Here is a 24,426-nt window from a genome sequence, read left to right on the forward strand (position 1 = left end):
GAAGGAAAAGGTAGCATCAAGGGCCTACCTGCTCCAAAGTTCATTTTATACTACATGGCCCAATTTATATCCCCATTTTTCCTCAGGGATGGGAATATTCAAGCAAGGTCATCATCAGTTACTATTTCAAATACCATGTACCAATATAAAGACACCAAAGAATGGAAGGGAAACAGTGGGGGATACAAAAGGAAATTCTGGAATCGCCACTATACATTGCCTTTGCACTACCTGCTACTAATAGTGCAACATTTTAGAATCTATTCCTAGACTAAAGACACAGGTCATCTTGCAACTTCAAAAAAGAGCCTTGATAGTACAGTGGTCTACGCACCCTATTATTAACACAGCTGCCTGCAATTTCTGCTGGTTCGAATCTCTCCAAGGCTCAAGGTTGACTCAGCCTTCCATCCTTTCTAAGGTAGGTGAAATGAGGACCCAGTTTGTGGGGGCAATAAGCTGACTTTGTATAAAATATATAAAAGTATGAAGGCTATTGCTAAACGCATTGTAAGCCGCCCTGAGTCTCCGGAGAAGGGCGGCATATAAATCAAATTAAAAAAAAAACAAACTTACAATCATTCAGTTAGTGACCATTTGAAAGTGGATTGGCACGGAACAAAAATGTTCTGCCCCAGCTATGGACCCCAAAGAACGCAGCACACACAAACTCTATTCAAAGCTTATTTTACTCAAATAACTTAGTCTTTATCAACCAAAGGCTGTTAATAAACTGTCTTAACAGCCTACCAGAATTCTAAGATAAGGTAATCACAGTCTTACTAGAGTTGGCAGAAAGCGCAGAAACAATTTTGCGGAGAATCCAGACGCGAAGGAGATTGAACTAAAGTTGTTCCCTACAGCTTGCTGCAAGCGGCGTTCCTCCTTAAATAGGCTAAGGGAGTGGCGAATTAGCCCCAAGCCTTACTCTTGAGGAGACCTCCTCCTTTTGGCAGCTCTGCACGCCTATGCATTAAGAGGCTCCTCCTCTTCATCCTCTTCACTTAAAGGAGCTTCTGGAGGTTCTGAAGGCCCTGGCTGAATCCCTGCTTCTGGCACCACATCTTCTCCAGCCTCCTCACTGTCCGACTTGAGCGTCAGCTGCACAGGCTGCTGGCGTAGCACACCAGCCTCCTCGTTGTCGGAACGAGGTGCTACAATCTGCACAGGCCGCTGATGGGCCACAACAAAAAAGAATTTTTCACATTTACAACCATTGCAGCACCCACGTGATCATGTGATCAAATTTTGGATGCTTGGTAATTGGCATGTATTTATGATGACTGCAGTGTCCCGGGATCATATGATCACCTTTTGTGGCCTTCTGGTAAACAAATTCAATGGGGAAGCCAGATTCACTTAAGAACCATGTTAGTAACTTTACAACTGTGGTGATTCACTTAACAACTGTGGCAAAAACGGTTGTAAAATGGGGCAAAACAACTGTTTTGCTTGGGAATGGAAATTTTGGGCTCAATTGTGGTTGTAAGTTGAGGACTACCTGTACTGTGGGAAGTTCTCCTTACTCCTTTAGAAAGTAAAATCAAATCAGCTTTGTTCCCTATGCCATCTGACTGGTAAACTCGCAAGATTCGTTTTTCTCGTCATCTACATGTATACATCCAAACTAGACTGTGTTGTTTGTGTCATATAACATACATGGGTATATACATAATTTTGTATTTATTTATTTTGTCATGTTCATGCCATGTATATTGGAGGTGGTGACCCTTTGAGACCTATATGTGACAAATTTTCATTTTAATATATGCCGATTAGTGTACATTCAAAGTAACAATAAAGTTTCTGTTCTATTCCATTCCATTCCATTCCATCACCTTTGGGTCCAGCATCATTTTAGATAACTTCACAGACCTACATAATTTTCTTGGAAACATTTGGAAATGGTTTGTCACTTTCTCCTTTCAGGACATATTTAAAAAAAAAAAATTGTTCAGTCTAAAGTATTCATGATAAATGCCCATCTAAGAATGAAACAGGGCCAATCCTGCTTAGAATACCCCTGGATATAATTTTTTGTAAAAATGGTAGTTCCAGGGAACTGGTGAGATCTTGAGGTGGCTATTAACCTCTATTGTCTCTTACACCTTGTGATTTTTAATTTTTTTAAAAAAATACTATTTTTTTTAATTTATTGTTTTTATTATTCCATTGTAACTATCCAGAGCCCCTCTTTGTGAGATGCGCAGTCATATAAAGATAGACAAATAAAAAAGAAGGAAACTGGCATTAAGAGAGCTCCAATATATAAATACTGAACACAAACATTTCATGAACAATTCCTTCTTTTGAAACTAGTGTTGCACATATTTCCTAGCTCTTAAATGAGGAGCTGTCCAAATGCTGACCACCTCAACTCTTGGTCAGGCTTAGTCAAGACACCAGCACTCTCCTAAAATCAAATAACAAGATGGGATCTTGCGAAATTAACCTATCCAGTAAGATTTAATGGCTCTTCTATGAGATTTCAAAAGATTTCAAGTAAAAATACCGACAAAATCGCTTAAACTGTACAAGTCTTGGTGTATCTTGTGAGATCTGGGGGCCATCATTTCCTTTAATGTCATAATTCTTGGGTGTTCTGCCCCATTACACAACATGGCGCTATGCCACCTGAGCACACTGCCAGTGGGCAATGCTTGTAGTTTGCGGCAAAAGAAGGTTGTCCCCTTTGTAGGAATTTCTTTTCTATCCTTTGTGTGTGTGCATGTGTGCGCGTGTGCGTGGGCATCTTCAAGTCAATGTAAACTCCTGGTAGCTGCCTGGACAAGTCCTTGTAGTTTTCCTAGCCAGATTTTCTGAAGTGGTTTGCCCTTGCCTCTTTCCTAGGGCTGTGAGAGAAGGACTGGCCCAAGGTCCCCAACTGGCTGTGCTTAAAGCAAAACTAGAACTCAGTCCTCCAGTTTCTAGCCTGATGCCTTAATCATTACCCCAAACTGCTTCTCACCCTTCCTCGGATGCTCAGAAAAGTAACAGGATACCTGGCTTTGAGTACACAGTGGTGGATTCTTGCTCAGGTAACTAGAATTAAACCTCCAGAAAAATCTAGCCCTTGTTTAATTACATAAAATGCCCCAGGAAAGAAATTAAACACAAGTCAAACAAGACATCTCTTCAAGGGGGGGATGGGGGGGACAGTAGGAGAGCCAGAAATAGCGCCCTGCTGTTTCCCAGTTTGTTTCTGCCATTATGAGTCACCTGCCTCTCAGTTTTGCACTGGGCTTCAGTGATGCGACAAGTCTTTATATAAAACTGCAACCACCTGTTCATCGGGACAGACAGGGATTAGTTCCAGATGTTCCTGAACTCATTTTTTTTTTCCTTCGCCGTATTGCAGGCGAGAGACCAAATGCAGTTTCGCCTTGTTTGCTGTGTCTATATCAGGCAAGCCTGAAAGAGGCTGTTTTGTTTTTGGCTTTGCTTCTGGCAGAAAACCCCAGTGGTGCCAACTTCCATCCCACAGGGGAAAAAAACATATAGCCAGTCACACTGCGTTCATTTCAAAATTAAAGTCTTCATTTTCAAAATTAAGAGTCTCGTCCTTGGCTGGGCTCTTCCTGTGAGAGAAAGCGAGCTCCAAACAGAGGTGTATGCAGATGCCCACAAGGCTGCCATGTGTCTGTACAAAAAAAAAAAAAAAAAAAAAGAGGGCAGGCATTCCTGAAAGACTAAGACTTCACCCCTTTTATGCAAAAGGCAAGCGACCGATACGTGAGGGAACCAAACTTCACTTTCAGATCAGATGTCCAGAGAGGCTGCTTTTCCGGTTACCTTGGACATTTGCTCTATGCTGCTCTACAAGGAACCAAGGAGTATTCTGATGAGCTCTGAGGGACTCCTCTATCCCAGTCAGCAAGCTCTGTGGGGAAGTCCAAGTTTGAGGGAGGGAAAACTCCTGCTAAGAAAAGAAGTGGAGCTCACCAAGATCTCCCCTGCTTGCATCTAGACTGAATTCCTGGCCAAAAGGCTTCCCCCATCCAATTATCAGAAGGCAAAACACTAGCAGGGTTGCCCGACAGAAGATTTCTGTTCTGCCTCTGCAACAGGCCATCTTTCTACAGACTCAAAAGTATCTCGGATGGCCGAATGCAAACGTAAGACATCTGGGGGAGCGCCAGGAGAACGGTTGCTTAACTTGTCCGGTATGAAATTACTAATCGTCCGATATGTTTTTGAGAGCAATCTCTTCTTTCCTACCAACCTAGCCTGGAGAGCTAATCCCTATTCTTCTTCCCAACCCATCCCCTAGGTGCCAGCATCTATTTTGGAATATATGGGTTGCATTCTCCAACCCCTGGCAAGCACAAGCCAGAAAAAAACAGAACGGATGCCGTCTCTGGTACCTGGCTCTTTGTGCCTGCTGGTCTTGCAGGAGCCCATACCCAGAAAGTTTAGGTAATTCCTAAGCTAGAGGAGGAAGCCCCCAACGGACTGTTTCAGTTCAAGAGCAGCCGAGCTGATTCCAGGAGCTGAGAAAGCACCAAAAAATCCAGGTTACGCTGATCGGTTGCCACCAGCTGAGTCCACTGGGAAGTCCTGAACCAATAATGATTTATCTGAGAAAAACAAGAAAAAGAGATGAGATGAAGGACAGGGTGGTTCCTGCAGGCCCAGCACCTGCAAAAGCAGTTTCATAGTTAAAACTACTCAAAGCTGAGCGGAAGAGGAATTAAACCACATGGAACTCTCTCAAGCAGAGCAAGGCTCGTTGGGTCTACTGGCAGAGTTTACAAAGTAAACCTGGAGATAGAAAATACTCACAGAACAATATGTCAAGATCCTAGAGAATTCTGGTCTATCTGAATCACCACTTTACTATTTCTTGTTATCATTTCTATTAAGCGAAACCAAAGAGTTTGTTTAGCCTATCATCTCAACTAGGAGGACATGGCTTCCAAGTAAGTCAGGATTCATAAGCCAAGAATAAAATCCTAGTTGTAAATGGAGCAACAGTCAGGAGCTTCAGTGCAGAAGCAGGCATCCTATGGGCCACATGATATTCTATGCCTTTTGGCATGGCCCACCATCATGCCGGCCATTCCTTCCCCCCACAATTTGCTGCAATGCCCGGTTGTACTATAACACTTTCCCTCCACCAGTGCAAAAGTTGAAGTATTTCTACTTTGTTCTCCAGATTCTGTACTGAGCATAACATGATTTCAGGGATTTGTGGCAAACCTTGAAAGGTGATCTCCTCCCCAAATGACACTGCCTGCTTCGCAATTCCTGCTAATGTGGCAGCTACCACCTAATTTCAGATCAAATTGGGAATCTGGTTCAACGAGAGAAGACCAAATTCTCTTTTGCTCCAACCCTGCCACATGCTGGATTAGATCTCAGGTAAACCCAATTCAAGGGCTTCTAGGCTTGGGTGACCGGACTTCCATACGATATTAGCTAAGGACCCAGGTGGTAAGAATTCTTCCAGACACCTCAGTGCACATTCTGGTAGTATAGAAAAGGACACACTGCAATTATTTCACACCAGGCAGGGAACAAGTTTACATACCTACCCAGTGGTGGAATTCAATTTTTTTTTACTACCGGTTCTGTGGGCGTGGCTTGGTGGGTATGGTGTGGCTTGGTGGGCATGGCAGGAGAAGGATACTGCAAAATCTCCATTCCCAACCCACTCCAGGGGAAGGATACTGCAAAATCCCCATTCCCTCCCCTCTCCTGGGGGAAGGATACTACAAAATCCCCATTCCTTCCCCCACTCCAGGGGAAGGATACTGCAAAATCCCCATTCCCTCCCCACTCCTGGGGGAAGGATATTGCAAAATCTCCATTCCCAACCCACTCCAGGGAAAGGATACTGCAAAATCCCTATTCCCTCCCCACTCCTGGGGGAAGGATACTACAAAACCCCCATTCCTTCCCCCACTCCAGGGGAAGGATACTGCAAAATCCCCATTCCCTCCCCACTTTGGGGCCAGCCAGAGGTGGTATTTGTCGGTTCTCTGAACTGCTCAAAATTTCCGCTACCGGTTCTCCAGAACCTGTCAGAACCTGCTGGATTTCACCCCTGGTACCTACCAACTCACTGCTTTTTCCCTCCCAGGTCAATCTCATGCAGTTATCTGGTGGTGGCTTCTAGCGACGGCTTCTTCAGTTATGGTGCTGGGGGGACTCCCAGACTGGGAGCCTGGCTGCCCCCACTGCTGTGAGCAGAACACCACCATCTCCTCCAAGTTGCGCAGCACAGTCTCGGTGCCCTTGGGAGGCACCGGGGGGATCCGAGCTGACTCCAGCACTCTGCAAAGGAAGACAGGCAGGAGTTGCTAGCAAACCCTGCACTCGGCATGCTACAATACTGCATGGGAGACAGGCGGGACAGCCACAGACAGGAACTGGCACACAAGAGATGCCTCAGTCCCCAGAAGGAAAAGGGGAGTGGGAAGCATTTCGAAAGGGATCCCTTCCCGAGTTTTCTAGGATAGGAGGAATACAGGTAACCCTCGATTTATAACAGTTTGTTTAGTGACTGTTCAAAGCTACAATGGCACTGAAAAGAGTGACTTATGACCACTTTTCACAATAATCCCCATGATCATGTGATCAAAATTCAGACGCTTGGCAACTGGTTCATACTTATGACCGTCGCTGTGTCCCAAGGTTACGGGATCACCTTTTGCGACCTTCTGACAAGCCAAGTCAATGGGGAAGCCAGATTCACTTAACCAACAGGTTGCTAACTTATCAGCTGCAGTGATTCACTTAACAACTGGGGCAAGAGAGTTGGTCAAATGGGGCAAAACTCACTTAACAAGAGTCTCAGTTAACCACAGAAATTTTGGGCTCAATTGTGGTCATAAGTCGAGGACCACCTGTACTTTCCGTCTCAGCAAGATTCTGTTAATCTAACCTTATAATTATTATTTTTTTAATTTGATTTATATGCTGCCCTTCTCCGGAGACTCAGGGCGGCTTACAATGCGTTAAGCAATAGCCTTCATCCTTTTGTATATTTATACAAAGTCAGTTTATTGCCCCCACAAACTGGGTCCTCAATTTACCTACCTTAGAAAGGATGGAAGGCTGAGTCAACCTTGAGCCTGGTAAGATTCGAACCTGCAGTAATTGCAGGCAGCTGGTGTTAATCACAATGCTATCAGTCTGCTGAGCCACCAGGCTCAGTAATAATACTAACAGTTAGTATTCCTGGTTGTGCTACCTTGCAAGGCTAACAAAAACTGATGATTCATGCAACCAGCTACACTGCATAGAAAGCAGGCCAAGTCCTGTAAACATCAATAAGGTCTGACCAGTGAGTCCAATCCCCATTGTGCAAGAATCTAAATTAAAACGGGGGGGGGGGGGAAGGGGAGAGATGGTCTTTTAGTCTCCACTTGAATGTGTCTCCTGAACACCACCTCTCTGGGGTCACTGGGTCCACTGCTTTACTATCCTTAAGAATGTGCACACTTCAATCCCTTCTTCCTCATCCTGCTGTCTGAGGTGACAAAGGTCTCAATCTTCTTCTTGGTGATGTCCTTAAAAATGTTCGACGATCGTGTTCATATTTTATTTATATCATCAACTTCGATCCTGGGTCACAGTTGGGGCACTAGCCATAAAGACAGACATGATGTCCAAGGCTGCTCACATTTAGAAAGGCAAATTAGAAAAATCAAAACGATGCTATTATATCGGACGTAAAATAAATGTTATTAGAATCGGCTCCATGAAAAGGGGAAAAGCCTGGTGAGAGGAGATGGGGCTTTGGCCCTTTTTCTGAAGGCTGGATGAACGGCGGGCCAAACAAACACATTTTCTTAGGGGCAGCACCACACAGCTCTTCCATAAGCCACAACAGCCTCTTCTGCTGATCTGAGTAACTAAACAGATTCACAGCAAGGCCAAGCCATTTAGGTCTTTAATGGTCGATGCCAGGCTCTTAAATAGTGCTTAGTAAGCAACTGACAACTGGTGCAGATTTTTCCATTTAGGCATCATGTGATTCCTGTATCTTGCACTGCTTAGCAGCCTGATCACTGCATTTTCTACTCGTTACAACTTCCGGCGCTTCTCAAAAACAGCTCCGTGTAAAGCATACTGTAGGAGTCCAGATGGGATTTTAACAAAGATGGGGATAATTGTTGCTAAGTCAGACTGGTTCAGGAAAGGTCGCAGTTGGGATACTAGCCATGGAGCTGAAATGAGCTGTTAATGCAGACGTTACCTGGAGGGTAATGACCAGTGGTGAGACTTGAATAACTTAACAACCGGTTCTCTGGCTGGGTAGGCGTGGCTGGTTGGTCATGTGACTGGATGGGTGACATCACTCATCACACCCAGTCCCGCTTTCCGGCCACACACCTCAAAAGCAGAGGTAGGATTCAGCCGGTTGGGCTAATCCCACTACTTGTCTGACCCCACCTCACCCGTTTTTGGGCTGTTTTCCAGGCCATTTCCCCCCTGAAAACTGGCCTGTTTCTTGGCTGTTTTTGGCTATTTTTCGACCGTTTTTGGTCCGGAAAACGGGCTGAAAAACAAGCGGGGGCAGGGCCAGCCAGTGGTGGGATTTGCCAGTTTGCCGAACTGCACAGAATCTTATCTACTGGTTCGTCTGAACCAGTGCGAACCGGCAGCAGCCACCTCTGGTAATGACCGCAGGGGGATCAAGGACTACTGTTAGAGTATAAATCTGCTTTTCCAACTTCGGTTCCCAAAATCAAGCAGCCCTGCCATTGGGTCTGGGTTCACCTTGTTCTCTCATTCAGACCATTACTGAGTTTAGGCGGTATTCAAGGACTGCTGACTGTCTTATAGAGATTCTCAGTCATCCAGGTCATGGTTGTCCCAAAGGTGCTTTTTCAAGACGCAACTGGACTTTCTAGTTTTTCTTTGAAGATGTTTCGCTTCTCATCCAGAGCTGAAGAAACTTCTTGGATGAGAAGCAAAAGGTCTTCAAAGAAAAACCCGAAAGTCCAGTTGCCCCTTGAAAAAGCACCTTTGGGACAAAGGTGCTGACTGCTTTCTTGAGTTTGTGTTTTTTTAACTCTGGCAACTTTAAGATGTGTGGAGTTTTACTCCCAGAAATCCCCAGCTAGCATGCTGAGTACAGAATTCTGGGAATTCAGTACATCTTAAAATTATCAAATTGGAAAAACACCAAGCTAATTTATAGGAAGTGTGAAAGTTTGGTCTGAAGGGAGTTTAATATTGCTCTTTCTTTTCTTTGCTATCTGTTACATGTTTGCCATCTTCGCTGCATAATTGGTATATTGATTCTTTTCTTTTATTCTTTTGAAGATCTCTAAAGAAGTTCTTTCAATTATTCTTGGCAGTTCCTTTCGAGTTTCAGCTTTCCTGAGTGCTTTCTATTTCCAGACAACTTCTCCAAGGCTTCTTTGTCTTTTACTCATTCGGTTCTGTCCTAGAACAGTCCTTGCTTACAGTATTTTCAGATCTTCGCTAAATGTTTTGTGCAGTCATGCTGATTTCTTTTGCTGTGCTCCATGCTTTTTTTTTTTTTTTTTAAATTGGAATCATCTGCAGTTGTGCCTTTTGACTCTCCTTTTTTAGGAACACTAATCCACGTACTTTGAGCGCTTTTTCCCATTTGCTTCTCCTGTCGCAAGAATAATTGCTCTGAATTCATTAAAATCCTCTTATTTTAAGCTCATGATATCCAGTCAATTACACTTAGCTTTCATTTCCATTAAAATAATAAAAGTCTAGCATGACATGGACGCTTTCCCCCCAAGATTTCTGCTATTTCCTCTTCGATTAAGTCTTCCGAAACGGTCCTCTAACTTTTTGAAGGAAAAAGTTGTCAGTATAAGGAAAGACACAAATTTCCTGGCAGGACCATGCGTTAATTTGTTTTCCCAAAGATGTTAAGATACTTGAAATTTAAAGTAATTACATTTTTTGTTTAAATCATCCAATACATTTATATGATATAAATCTCTACTACACGTTGCAGAATTCATACTTCTGAATAAAAGAATAAGTAAATAAATACACCCTCCTTTGCAAAACCCAACCAAATGAATAAATTAGAAAAATAATGTTTCCTATTGATTAAATCAGAGACAGGGATGGTTAACATTTCATATTAGAGGTAGTCCTTGCTTAACTATGTTAATTGGGACCAGAATTTCAATCACTAAGCAATGCATTCAAAGTGTGATGTCACATGATCCCATCGCTTAGCAACAGCAATTCCAGTAGTCCCTGTTGCCGTTGTTGAGCGAGCATTGTGGGTTGTTAAGCAAGAGCTTCCTTGCAATTTCCTGCTGGGTTCCAACAACTAAAGTCAATGGGCAAGCTGGTAGGAAGTTGCAAGTCTTAGGTGGTTCACAAGCAAGCTGATTGGCAAGTATGTGGCATGCACAAGTGACTTTCGCTCTGGGAGTGGCTGTGTGCTGCTGGGTGGGTGGGGAGGTGCGTGAGTGGTTGCAGCGACACTCACGGGAGATTTTAGACCTGATGGGGCTGCTGCAGGTGAGGAAGACTTAACCAAGCAACTTGCTACCTTCCTTGCTGGCTTGACTTTGCTTGTGGAAAGCTGGCAGGGAAGGTCACAAACGGTGATCATATCACCATGGGGCATTGCAACTTTCGTTAAGAGTGCAACGGTGGTCAAGTGGCTAGGTTGTGATCACGTGACCATGGAGGTGTGCAATGCTGGAACTTTGAGGACTAATTGTTAAGTACCACTCGTTCAGCACCACTAAAACGTTGATTGGCCGCTGAGCAAATGGTTGGTAAACAAGGACTAGCTGTAGCAAATTTGAAACTCAGACATTCAGAGACTTGTGTTTTGTCAAGTTAAAATGCAATACCATTCTCCGAAATTAAAAGTTTTTAATAGCATCTACCCGCTTTATTAATCAACTTCTTCCTGAGTTCTTTTGCAAGCAAAAACCCTCTTCATTTAAGGAAAGGAAGTAATCAAGAAGAGGGAGAAATTGACAAAAAAAGAAAAAGAAAAAAGAAGCCTGGCAGGTCTAATGCTTAGTGGAAAATCCTCTGTTGTCTCTACTGAGAGATATCTGCTGCCAGTTACCTCTGTAATTAAGCTGCCCCACATTCAATATTTTACTTTCTTTATTTTTATTGCCTGGGACCGTGGAGAGCACTGAAAAAGAGGGAATATGCTTAACTCCATGGGATTATTTCCAAAATACCATGGCAAAATAAAAAATAAAAAATCCACCCCTGACTCCAAACACTCTCTGGGAAAATTAACCAATCCTAAAATAAGCCTTGGAGATATTCTGGCTGACTTACCTGTCTGAGGAAACTATGCCTGTGTGGCTCATAGAACGTCTAACCTGAAGAATGGAGAGAAAAAAAACATACCATAGCATTTAGATTTATATACCGCTTCACAGTGCTTTACAGCCCTCTCTAAGCAGTTTACACAGTCAGCGTATTGACCCCAACAACAATGGTAAGGACATAAACGCAAAGTAATATCCTGTTATTCTGATTGGCATGTGCATGGATAGGTACAACTTCACACAAACCCAAATGCTTTGAGGAGATAGTCACTGTTGGTGTAACAACTACACACTCCAGGGGTTTCAAAATTCGTCGCTACCAGTTTGCTCGTGGGTGCGCTCACACTCCTGTGCATGTGCAGAAGCATCTGGGCAGGTGGGCGGAGCCTCCGACTGGTGCCGGTTTGCCCAATCCAGGGCGAACCGGTAGCAACCCACGCTGTAACATTCTGATTTTAAAAATTATTAACCTAATTTGACTTTTTTTCTGTAGCTGCACAGTCTCTGGAAAAATGGACTCTCTTTAATTTATCAGATGTTTTAAGGGCTTAATCTCATCTTTTAAACCATCTGCCAACTACTTATCTGATGTACTTTCCCAATCTGTTGATCACTAGGGAGCCTTATCTCCAGTCACTGGTGCAAGCCAAATCAGTAATAGAAGCAAACTAAGATCTGGAGGTTCCATGCAAAACAAACAAACACACAAATAGATAGCAGTCTATTTCTTATCATAAAGCAAGTCTAAATTACTTTTACACTTCATATCACCTTTCACCAGCTGCCCATAGATAACTGCAGTTTGTAGCAGAACAGAATTCAAAACTCGCCGCAGCAAACTCGCCGCGAGACAATTTAACAATTCAATGTAATTATTTAAAATAAATAAAACAATATTTTAATTTTTGTCATTCACATTTCATTTTGTCCCTCCTTTTTGCATCCTTTCTTTAATGATTCTCTTCCACCATTTCTTTGATATTAGTGTAACTCTTGTCCCACAGCGAGTTGTCTCGCGGCGAATTGGCTGTGGTGAGTTGGCCGTGGCGAGTTGGCCGCTGTGAATTATTGTGGATCCCTTAACAGATATAGCCCGGTTCCTAGGTAATAAAAAAGCAACTAACTCAATATGATGATCAAGGTATGAAAATGGCAGTTCTTAGAATCAAAAATGAAAGCCATGCTGTATAATGGCAACTTTGTTCCAACTGGTACAAAACATACAACTTTTCTGTGAGACTTCCTGTGAGCGGATGCTTAGCTAGCTTTTGCTAGCTAGCAAGACAGCTTTGTGTGGGAAAGCGCCACCGGATACTGGATCAGAGTCAGCATAATCTCTCCGAAACAAAGGAGATTGTTGAGATCATCCCACATGACCCTGGACAGTTGCTCCTCGTGAGTAGACCATGGAAACAGTCGTTTTTACGGTCAGCTTATGAAAGTAGTGGCTGATAGTCAGGATTTACAACAAGCTAAAACCCACAAAGCAGCCTTTATAGACACTCAGCTTGACCAAGCCTTATATCTTAATCACTTGCTTTGGATTTTTTTAAAAAAAATTCTTTGCATATTAGAGAGATTAAGACCCTTTGGAGTAGCAAGGTTTTACTGAATTCATCGGGCGAGTTTCTTGTCTTCTTAAAAGATGGTGTAAATTTGATTTTAATTTTTTTTTTAAATTTATCATTTTTTTTTTGACTGCGCAGCAAAAGGGTGCTTAGTATATGGATTTTGGAAAGCTAATGACGGATTAAGGAGCCAGAAGGGTTTGGAATTATAGCTTTGAATTATTTAGAAGATACTTCCTCGTGGGAGAATGGAGATTGATTTCATTTTTTTTTTTTTAATGATAAGGACACTAGAAACAGAGGGTAAAGAAAGTGGAGCGGAAAGCTTTAGTGCAAACTTTTGACTATCTCTCAGCCAAGCTTTTGCACAGAATGGATCAAACACTTGATAAAACTGAAAGAGCATGTTCTGTTGAAATTATAAAACAAGAGCAAGCTGCAATGGATATTGATGAAATTAATTTGAAGGTTGATTTAAATGTAATATAAATGGATCTAATGGATGACTTATTCCCTAAAGGAGAGGAACAGACATTAAACCACAAAACTAATTTGGACAATTTCTTTCTTCTGGATATACAAAAGAGCTTTGCTAAAAAAGTTTTTAGAAGTGACAAACAAAAGGATAATTTTTACCTATGGATACAAGAGAATTCTGTTAAAATTCTGAAGGATTTTTCCTTTGAAACAGAGATGAACAGCAAATTAACTCTGGGTCTTTTTTTAAGGGGGTTAAAGAGTATTATTAAAAAAACAGAAAAGATTTCTAAGATTGACTTTTTTCAGTCAGGGTGAAAAGAAGAAATTAGTTACATTTGGCTACCCTTACTGGACATCTGCTGACAAAAATTGGTTGACAGAGTATTTGCACTGTTTTCTTTACCTGAGAGATGACCTATGGGGAAAAGAGAGACTATGTTTTACTTAAAGATGGTGATAAGTTATTAAAAATGTTTTACCTGCTAGGATGAAGGGGGAAGTTACTTCTTTATTTTTCATTCCTTTTTCTTTTCCTTTTTCACACACCCCTTTCTTTTTCTTGTATATTTATGTTTGTAATTTTTATACTTATTGCATTGTACAGCATTGACTTTTATTCTTATCCTGTATGATTCTTAATGAAATTATTTGAAAAGAAAGAATGTATACTACAGGAGAGCTGTTATAGTTTTCATTAATGTAGTACAGACATAATGAGTGCAATTAAGGGTTCAAAGTGCTTGCAGTTTCTTTTATATCTAAAATGGGCTGGTGCAGTCCATCTTAAAGAGAGTTTTCCACAACACGAAGCCTTTTACACTACAACTCCCATTAGCCTTTGCTAAAATAGCCAGTACTTCAGGATAACTGAAGGGAAGATGTTTGTCAAGTCATTTTTCCATATTCTGAGATCAAATGATTACATCTCCTCAAGTCTTTTTTTAAAAAAATATCATGTATAAATCAAAGAAATACAAATGAATTTCTAAATCAGAATGGCTTTTTAACTTATAAAAACATATAATATAATACACCTATCAACAGACACATATTTCACATGTTAAAAACAAAAAGACAAATGTCTTGGGCATTATGAACTTTTTCAGCACAGACACGAATTCTGATGAAATATAAAACGATCAGTGTCAGGAATTTCTTTCACTCTGAGATTTCATTCATTTAGCATTCAGTAAAAATGCCTTCAAATGGTTCTTTGGTTATTATTTCCCATAAGAAATGAAATCAGGGCTACCAATTTGGTGGTCTCCAGACGTTTGGCACTAAAACGCATAAATTCCAGCTACTATAACCTGTGGTCAAAAATTATGGGGGCAGTAAAAAGGATTTATGTGGAATCAAGTTGCCTCTTCTTGATTAATTCTATGGGAATGAAAAACAGCACCACAGCGTGACAATCTCTTTCCTGGCAATGTGGCATAAACACAGTTTTTCCAGAAGCAACCCAACAGGCTTCTTATTAGGGTAGAACTAATGAATATAAATAGGAAGAAGTCATAAGTAGCCTTACCCGGTGGGAATGTGGAAGTTTAGTGCCTACAAAATCAGAAGGCTCAGGGATCGTTGAAGGATGATACAACTCAGGAGCCAAACGAGTATTTGCAAATTTCATGCATTCTTCTAGGGTGGAGATGAACTGACTGCAGGTTGCCCGTAATAAAGACGAAGCTTCATTCATCTTCTGGTTGGGAGTTGAGAGCACAGACAAGTGAAGCAGCACTATTGCATGGTGGCCTTTCCATCCTAATCCTCAGAGCCCCACCACCCAATTATTTGCAATTATTTCTGGAACAATGATGAAAAGATCAAAAGAGAATAAATTGTTCAAAAAAAACCCAGGGAATTTTATTTTAGCACTTGGATCAACTGATAAGTCATCCACGTCCAACAGATTATGCACTTTTGATTATGCATCCAAGATGTATCTGTCAATTGAGAGATTTTGTTTTGCTGAATTTGTGATTGCTTCTAATGCGATGTCTAATTTTATAGGTGGGCCTGATCTGTGCCAGGTGCATTAATACATTAAAGGAGACAAAAGTGAGATATATATTCAAACCTCAATGAAACCTATAGATTTGGTTAAATGTCTTGGCAGTACAGTGGTCTAAAGCACCCTGTTATTAAGACCAGCTGCCTGCAATTACTACAGGTTCGAATCTCGCCAGGCTCAAGGTTGACTCAGCCTTCCATCCTTTCTAAGGTAGGTAAATTGAGGACCCAGTTGTGGGGGCAATAAGTTGACTTTGTATAAATATACAAAAGGATGAAGGCTATTGCTTAGCACATTGTAAGCCGCCCTAGTCTCCGGAGAAGGGCGGCATATAAATCAAATTTAAAAAAAAATAAAAAAAAATAAAAATGGCTTTTTTAAACTAATTCACGGTGGGTTGTGACCTTTGCTGATATATGCAAATTGTAGCAGCATTTGAATCTTCCAAGCAAAAGGAAACAATGTCTTGGATTAGCCCTGTTTCTTTTATGTCAGACCATCTCCAAAACATAAGAATATCTGCTTTACATATCCATAAAACAGATTTAGAATCCTTAGCGGCTCTTGGCTATTTGGATTGTTATGTGGGCTTAATTTCAAGGCACTATGCAATGACTGATTGTGTCACCCGGTTCTTGAGATCTCTGGACTACAAACTCCCACTGGCTCTGTGGCTGAAGCTAATACAAGACCAGGAAGCTTAGAGGGCTCTCAGCTTCCCATCCCTGCCCTACAGTGATCAGAAATAAACTTGCTAATGTTGTCAGAGAATTAATATTCCACAGATTTCTTACCAGACCTGGCTGGAACATGCAAAAAACAAAAACCTGTAATTGTTCTGGATTCTCTCCCACCCTACCTGGATGTCCAAAGGAGATCCATTCTCTTGAGGTTGTGTTGCATCCTGCACAGCTAGCACTTGCTGTGTCAGCACGTCACAATACAAACGCAGTTCAGACAGTTTTCTTCCGAGGGACTCGTTGCTTATGTCCAGATCTGGGATAGACAAACAAAGAATTTACACAAGACACTGAAAGAACATTCACACAGCACAGCAGAGAATGGGAGACTTAAGCAGAAACAGAATTAGTGCTGCTTCTGCCAGTGAAAAAGCTTCCTCCCTCTGTCATATCAAGATGACCTCTTAAGATGCCTTCTGTGATTTCAAGATGCGAATATCTTTTGAGCATTAATATGTGGATAGAACTGACAATGAAAATAAAATGCAAATGATGTAATGTGCGATGTAGTATAGATTGTCAATTTATGTTTGTTTCATGTACCCTTTTCCAGGAGCGAGTAAAAATACAGTAAATATACAAAAAGATTAGTAAAACCAAAACAATTCCCTCTAGTTTCAATGAAATGCCACCAATTTATCTCTGAGACCCAAAGGCATCTATCCATGTGATCCAGGAACACAGAGCTGCTTTAAATAATTGCTGTTAGATATGTTCATGTTCCCACATGCTCTGAAGAACTTTTTAAGGAAGAGTTTGCACATTGCGCTAAGCTGGGTTGAGTTATCTTCTTGGACTAGTGAGCACAGATGCAATTTTAAAAGGACGGTTCAAGCCCTTTTACAACTTATCGTATTTTTCAGAGTATAAGACGCATCTTTTTCCCCCCTAAAAGGGGGTGAAAATATAGGTGCATCTTATACTCCGAATGTAGCCCCGCCCACCCACTGGTCCCCACCCTTTGGCCTCTGCCTCCCAGCAGTTACCTCCTTGCAGCAAACAGCAAGAAAAAACAGCTCCTTTCAGCTTCAGCACAGCCTAATTAGCACAAGTTGATTGGATCGGCCTCCCGACTCTCAACTGATTTGCTCTCAGCTGTTTTGCGCAGGGCTCTGCTGCTTGCTGCAAGGAGGTAAATTGCTGGAGCAGATTTTTTTCCCCTTGTGCTAATCAAGCTGCTGAAAACGAAAACGAAAGTAAAACAAGCTATTTGCTGTTTGCTGCAACTAAGCAAAATTGCTCAGAGGCAGAGGCAGATTTCTTTTTCTTCTTTTCCTCACCAAAAAAGGTAGGTGCGTCTTATACTCCGAAAAATACAGCATTTTTATTTTCTAAGAATATTGTTACTCTGTGACATGCGACATGGCAGATTAAGCGTTTTAAAATAAACATTTTAAAACACTGAAAATCAGATGAAGCAGAGACTCTGGCTGGTACCAAGGAAGGCGCCTATGGATAGCACATAATCTTTATTGAACTATGCCAGGCCTTGATAATTCTTTAACACACCAATATGAAGAAGAAACTAGGAGGTGATGAAGCAAAGGAGAGCTGGTTTTGTGGCTTTCTGTGAAGTAACAGAGGGAAAAATATGTTAACTGCAGTTGGTGCACAACTGCATCTGTGTGGGTGGGATGGAAGAAAACATTTATCACCCAATCTGCCAAGAGAGGCTTAGGCTTAACCACGGTCTCAGTGTATTTATTCTGGGAAATGCACACATAACTTGTGTCTGTGCACACACTCATGTTTCCAATAGTTATTTAGGGAAGTAGAACTTCGGAATCCTCTTACTAAAATAAAGTAACAATTACAAAGCACAGGAAAGATTAACAATCTGCAGAGTAAAAGGTGAAGCATCACAAGAATGGCCTACAACAGTGATGGCTAACCTTTCCGCCATCGCGTGCCAAAAGCGGGGGGGAACACGGTGGGGGTCACATGCACGCGTGCCCACATCCATAATTCTATGCATCCTGCCCCCCCATGCTCTTCCCACTTTTGGCATGCGATGGCACGGTGGGCCTGGTAGGCCCATTTTTTGGTCTCCCCAGGCTCCAGAGCCTTTCTAGGAGCCTGGGGAGGACAAAAACAGCCTTCCCCAACCCCCCCAGAGGCTCTCCGGAGGCTGGAAACAGTGTGCTTCCTGACTTCTGGTAGGCCCAGAAGGCCCAAAAATCAGCTGGCTGCCGCACACATGCGTGCTGGAGCTGAGCTCACGTGCCCACCGATATGGCTCCGTGTGCCACCTGTGGCACCCGTGCCATAGGTTCGCCATCACAGGCCTACAAGTTGCCTAAATATACGCTACGTTAAAAGTATTCTAAGCACAGGCTTTGACTTCCTCCCATACATGGAAAAGTTGACAAAGCAACTGAGGTCCTAAGTTACATTAAGTGGTGACTTATTTTGCCTAAGTGGACGATATACATCCAGCCAATAGTCAGGTTTGCCTGCAGTTAGATTTACTATGGATCCAAGACCGGGTAATAGTGTAGGTTGGGGCCGAGAGTGCTTTAACCAAAATAGGAACTTTGTGATGCTTTGTGCTGTAGTAATGTGACTGGGTACAAACTAAGAAACCCCCGGAGGGCTGCCACTAATCTGCTAGGCATAGGCACAGCTGTTGGATAAGCTATATAGTATAGCCTTCCTGACAGCAACATAAAGCTGCTTTAATCTCTTTTCATATCCTAAAGGGGGAGATTACTTGGAGGGATTAACATTCCCACCCCCCCTTATACTCAGTTATTTAGACCTTTGTGGGGTTCCTATGTGAGTTTCCCCCATTGAAATTGGGACCGCTTGCTTTAAAGGGGGAAAAGGTTAAGTGAGGGATGACAAGCCATTGCAAAAGTAGCCATCCGATATCAACACAATAGACAGTGGGAAATTTAATATATAGGCCTGTGGGAAGATGTTACCTATGAATAATGCTAAATTAACCTTGATGCATCACATGAACTATGTCATGTTTGCTGAGTCAGGAAACCTTGGTTGAAATAAACTATGGTTTATTGTGATGAGTGAACCCAGTCAGTAAAACAATGCTGCAATCGGTCCTGGAATTCATTCTTCTTTCTCTGCACATTAAACCCTTCATTTTTTTATTCTCAAGGAGTCTTAATTTTCTTGGGTTGAGCATGAACAGTTTTATGAACCAGTTGCAGCATTTTTTCCTGGAGAACCTCAGAGACTGACCAATAAATGGGGGAAATGCTACACTTGTCCATAGGATTGTCTGTCTTCTATCATTTGAATAATGGATTTTAAAAAATCCTAAAAACTTGCTTTTCAAAAGGGGGAATCAATTCTGTTCTTTCCCTCATTTTATTGCTGAAGTACAGGGTAGTTCTCGACTTACGATCACAGTTGAGCCCAAAATTTCTATTGCTAAGTGAGACATGTATTGAGTGAGCTTTGCCCCATTTTACAACCTCTCTTGCCGCAGTTGTTAAGTGAATCACTGCGGTTGGTAAGTTAGTAACCTGGTTGTTAAGTGAATCTGACTTCCCCACTGACTTTGCTGGTGAGAAGGTCACAAAAGGGGATCACATGACCTTGGGACACAGCAATGGTCATAAATATGACTCAATTGTCAAGCATCCGAATTTTGATCACATGGTCATGGGGATGCTGCAATGGTTGTAATTGTGAAAAATGATCCTAAGTCACATTTTTCAGTGCTGTTGTGAACTTTGAATGGTCACTAAACAAGCTGTTGTAAGTTGAGGACTACCTGTACCTAAAAATTGTCCAAGTCATCAAAATTAGCACTGGGGACCCTACAGCACATTCAACGCTATTTCTACACTGTGCTCTTCTTTTTGGATCCTGACATCCATTTCTCTAACCCATTGTAGGCAGTCAGCAATCTAATTATTACAAGAAGAACCAAATTCATTTATGCAAACATGGGTGTAAATGGAGGGGAGAGGTTGCAAATGGCTCAACAAATCCAGATATGTTTGCTAAGGAGGTGGGAGAGTAAAATACTCACTGAAGTTGACCAAGTACTTCCACTCAATACTAACCAGCTCTACCAACAACCCCGTAAACTTGAGCCCACCAATTCATTAACACAAAGCTATTGACCAAGAACCAACCTTTTTCTTTCTGGCTTCTGCTATCCCCGAGGCAGGCCTTGGAGCTGCCCAAAGCCACCAGCCATTTCTGTCTTTCAGCAGCACCTCCTGCCTTCAAGTAGAAGTACTGCTCACCTGGGATGACCAACTCCATACGAGTAGAATCAGTTGCATGCACTACAGGAAGGATGAGAAAAATAAAAGGTAAATAAAAGTGAACATACAATCATCAGTAAACCACCCCCTCACTCTGCCACACACAGGGTCACACGTCTTATTGTTATGTCGAATATGATTTCATGGCCACCAATTGACATTTCGACCTTGTATAAGATGAAGGAGTAAAAGGGGAAAATAAATCTATCTTTTTACGACTCAGAGATATTCTGGGGCTAAAGGAATATGTCCTACAATTATGCAATCTGTAGGAAGCACAGACTATAATATGGTAGCAAAGAACCCAACCAGAACGCTCCAGATCGAAGACATCAACCTAATAAAAATTAACCTAACTGAATGAAAACGCCTTTAAAAGTACCAAGTTTTGGAATGCTGCTTCAAGCTTTCGGAGCTAACAGTCAGTTTTCCAAATGCAACCTTTGTGCTTTTGATAACAAGAGATAAAGTCTGCCTACTTCATTTACTGATATTTGCCGATCAAGCTACTGTTCAATCACAGTGGCAAGACAAGACTTCTTTTTTCCTGTTTATTTGGCAAATGCACAAGCCTCCTACAGCTTGTTCCTTGATGTACCGTGCTGAAAACACTGAGTTATAAACCCTGCCTAAAGTTACAACCATTGAAGAGATCCCACCTATCTTTCCTCTTCATCTCAGTCGCCTAACCAGGCCCACCAGCCTGGTTGCCAGTCTCTGCCACTCCCCTGCCTACTTCCTCACCAATACCCCACCATACCCAGAAGGTCCAGGTATTTTCCCCACCCCACCATGCTTGCAACACCTGGACCCATTTACTTTTGCCTTTTTGTGCAGCTGCTGACAGGTGTGCCAAGCTGATGTGAGGTGCAACCAGACAGCCGGGATATAATATGCAGTGTTTCTGAAAGCTAAATAGGGCTTCTGTCTACACTTCAGAAACATTGTGTTTCCTAGTTTCTTGCTGGAACACTAGAAAATGCAATGTTTCCTTTAGAAACATTGTGTTCTCTAGCTTTCTAGCCAGAAAGCTAATGGACTTGGTACTTCTGAAAAGTCAAAAGTCCAGCACAGAGACGGGAGGGGAATTCCTGTAGCAGACCAAAGAAAGGAAGTTTGGTTCCCAAAAATCCATGCTTCCTTTCTCTAGCCCAACACAGCAGTTCCCTTCTGCGCATGGGGGCAGGGGCGGGAGGGTGGGAGAGAGAAGACCTGTGGTGGGCTGGAGAAATGAAACTCGGATCTTCGGGAGCCAAACTTCATTTCTCTGGCCCACCGCAGGAGTTCCCTTCCATGCAGAAAGGGAAGATTTTTCATTCCATCCATTTAATGATCGCAACTGGGAAAACTGGGACTGTGGTCATTGAGTGAAACAGTCATATAGCTATCTCGTTTAATGATCCCAACACAACCATAATTCCAGGCCCAAATGTAGTTATAAACCAAGGGCTACCTGTGGGTCAGTACTTAAAAGAACACTGGGGGTGCCCAGAGTAGAGGCATGGCAGCATCATGTAACTTCTACAACGTATGTTACAAGTTCCAGCAGATACAAGTCAAATCTGCATAATCTAGGCTCTGCAGCATGCAATGAATCAATGTAACTTGCATTATTGTCAGTAGACTACCAATCCACTGTTTGAAGCCAGTTTTATGCAGTGGTTTAAAATATCATGCCAGAAACTAGAAGACTGTGAATGTTTTAGGTACAAAACCAGTAAGGTGACCTGTGCCAGTCATTCCCTCTCAGCCCTAGGAAGAAGGCAAGGGCAAACCAATTCCAAAAATGTTGCCAAGAAAGCTGCAAGAAGTTGCCAAGGCAAAGGCCATGAATCAAGGCTAATTCAAAGGCACCAAAACTAGTAATAATTAAAAAAAAAAATCTGGGCTTCCCTGAATGGCTGCATCAATCATTGCGTAAGAAAGTAACTAATGAAGAAAGTAAGAAACCACCTGCTTAAAGGAAGAGCAGCAAATAGCCCCAAAATAAAGAAAGCAACAAGGTGAAGCTCCTACAGTTCTTAGCAAAAAACAGAAGATAACGCACAACACTGAATGAAGCAAAGTTTGGGAAAGATAAATTATGTTACGTTTTTTTCTAATCCGTGTACAGTACCGAAACTGCCTACCTTTGATTTCACATACAGCCATCTTGATGCTGCCTTTGCTGCCTTTGCCCACATCGTCCTGAGAGTCATAATAGGAGAGGATGCCATTTTCTAATACAAAGTATCGTGGCTGCCAACCTGAGGCCAGAGGAAAAAAAAGGGCAAATTGGACCTTGTGAACAGTTTGCAGTGGGGGGGGGGGGGGGAACGAGGGAAACATGGTCCTTGTGGTACTATTCTTAATTTATGCCAGGCTCCTTGCCTCTCCATACTTATTGTTTAAAAGCATTATTTATAATTAAATTAGAAGCAATCATGCTGCTGAAGGCTGCTCATTCATAAGCCACCAAGTCACTCTCTCTCTCTAGTTAAGGAGAGCCTTGGTAGTACAGTGGTTTAAAGCACCCTGTTATTAACACAGCTGCCTGCAATTACTGCAGGTTCGAATCGTACCAGGCTCAAGGTTGACTCAGCCTTCCATCCTTTCTAAGGTAGGTTAAATGAGGATCCAGTTTGTGGGGGCAATAAGCTGACTTTGTATAAAATATACAAAAGTATGAAGGCTATTGCTTAACGCATTGTAAGCCGCCCTGAGTCTCCGGAGAAGGGTGGCATATAAATCGAACCAATAAATAAATAAAGCTTTTAGATACTGTATACATTCCAAGAATAAAGAAAATGGACTTCATTGGCCCATAAATATTTTGTTCTTTAAGTAGAACAAAAAAAGGTACATATACACTGCCATGAAGATTAGTGCTATCAATAAAGTGACTATACACCCTTTATCATAAAGGGCAGTTCTTTATTTCAGAAAGCTGTACTTTAAATTTATTTACTTTAAATTAAACAATTGATTAAACAATTAATATCTAATTAACATTTGTTAATTAATTAATAATTAAATCCACTTGGGGGGGTTAGGCTTTTGAATTTTCCTTTGCAAAGCGAAGTTATAGACAACTATTATTGTTTATCTTTATGAACCTCTTGCAGATTTGCCCCCCACTGCGGGCTTGTGCTTTATGTGTCTTTCAAAAAAAAACATATAGCCACTTTTTCACAAGCTGTAGCGCTTCACATCTACAGGCCACCTGGCAACGGTCGAAGTTTATTCTTTCCCTGCGTTTCCAAGCTGGAGAAACCGCTTTCATTTCTTCCAGTCGCGCAAGCGCTTAAAACAGTTCTTTAAAATATTAAAATATTGGCGGATCGGAAAGGAGATCCGATCTCCTTTCCGATCCTGACTCGGGAAGGAGAGGCAGAAGGATCCCTTGGCAAAAAGGATTCGTTGCATTTCGGGAAGGATCAGAAAGGGCGAGACCCTGAGGATCGGAGTACCGTCTGCGGGTGAACAAAGACGGGAGGAAGCCTGGGTCGCCGGCTGCTCTTCCTATTTCTACAAGGGCTACGGGGGAGAGAGGATACAGGCGGGCGGGGAGCCGAGGAACCCGCATTCGAGGTCCCCACGTTAGTCGCTACCTCGAAGCCAGGCCTGCTGGAACACTCCCCACTCACCTGAAAGATAGTTGGTCCATTTCAACAGCGCTCCCTCCATCACCAGCGCAAGCTCAGCGCCGGTCTGCCACGCCGATCCAATTGCGGCCCTGCGCCGGCGAGGCTCAGCCAATCATGGGGCGTGTGCCGGTCGGAACGGAGGCGGGGGAGGTGTGGAGGGTTGGAGAGACAGAAAGAGGCAGACAGAGACAGAGAGAGAGAGAGCAGAACAGGAGGCGGACGAGAAGGAAGACAGGGGGAGGAAGCGGAGGTGGGAGAAGCGTTAACGAATCGGACGAGAAGCGAAAGCCGGAAATCTCTCCCTGAGCCAATTACAAAGCGCGGACCCTCGCACTGACTCAAGGGCAATGTAGTTCCGAAACTCTTCCAACGGCTCCGAAGCTGGAAAATGCCAGCCTTCTCCCAGCACTTCCTCGACCCGTTTCTGTTAGAAATGTGGCTGTACGGAGTTGAGGGGTATTGGTTAGAGCCCGGTCTGTGCAAGTTGGCTGATGTAAGTTCAGTG

The 24,426-nt window shown here is 42.5% G+C and overlaps 1 protein-coding gene across 2 annotated transcripts; it reads right to left on the reverse strand.

Moving 5' to 3' along the window:
• Positions 1 to 3,646: 3,646 nt before the first annotated feature.
• On the reverse strand, positions 3,647 to 24,115 carry LOC139310725 (pleckstrin homology domain-containing family A member 3-like). 2 transcript variants are annotated; one of them, XM_070934939.1, is made up of 8 exons: positions 23,922 to 24,115; positions 22,425 to 22,541; positions 20,161 to 20,316; positions 16,174 to 16,310; positions 14,832 to 14,999; positions 11,263 to 11,306; positions 6,058 to 6,276; positions 3,647 to 4,577 (listed from the first exon to the last, which is right to left on the reverse strand). In XM_070934939.1, exons 1-7 carry the CDS (start codon positions 23,959 to 23,961, stop codon positions 6,090 to 6,092), a joined length of 849 nt encoding a protein of 282 aa, XP_070791040.1. In that variant the 5' UTR covers positions 23,962 to 24,115; the 3' UTR covers positions 3,647 to 4,577; positions 6,058 to 6,089. The 2 variants fall into 2 exon arrangements, with proteins under 2 accessions (XP_070791040.1, XP_070791039.1); XM_070934938.1 differs by having other exon boundaries at positions 14,832 to 15,002.
• Positions 24,116 to 24,426: the final 311 nt, after the last annotated feature.

This window comes from Pituophis catenifer, unplaced genomic scaffold, assembly GCF_029215685.1.
Source record: "Pituophis catenifer annectens isolate HBS135680 unplaced genomic scaffold, rPitCat1.0.hap2 SCAF_2, whole genome shotgun sequence".
In the NCBI taxonomy this organism is placed as follows: Eukaryota; Metazoa; Chordata; class Lepidosauria; order Squamata; family Colubridae; genus Pituophis; species Pituophis catenifer.

Coding starts and splice junctions, on each gene's coding strand:
- LOC139310725 (XM_070934938.1), bottom strand. CDS start 23,961: ATGGAGGGAGCGCTGTTGAAATGGACCAACTATCTTTCAG. Junction 16,311..20,160: donor CAGAAGCCAGAAAGAAAAAG/GTTGGTTCTTGG, acceptor TGTCTATCCCAG/ATCTGGACATAAGCAACGAG. Junction 11,307..14,831: donor AACTTCCACATTCCCACCGG/GTAAGGCTACTT, acceptor TCCATTCTTCAG/GTTAGACGTTCTATGAGCCA.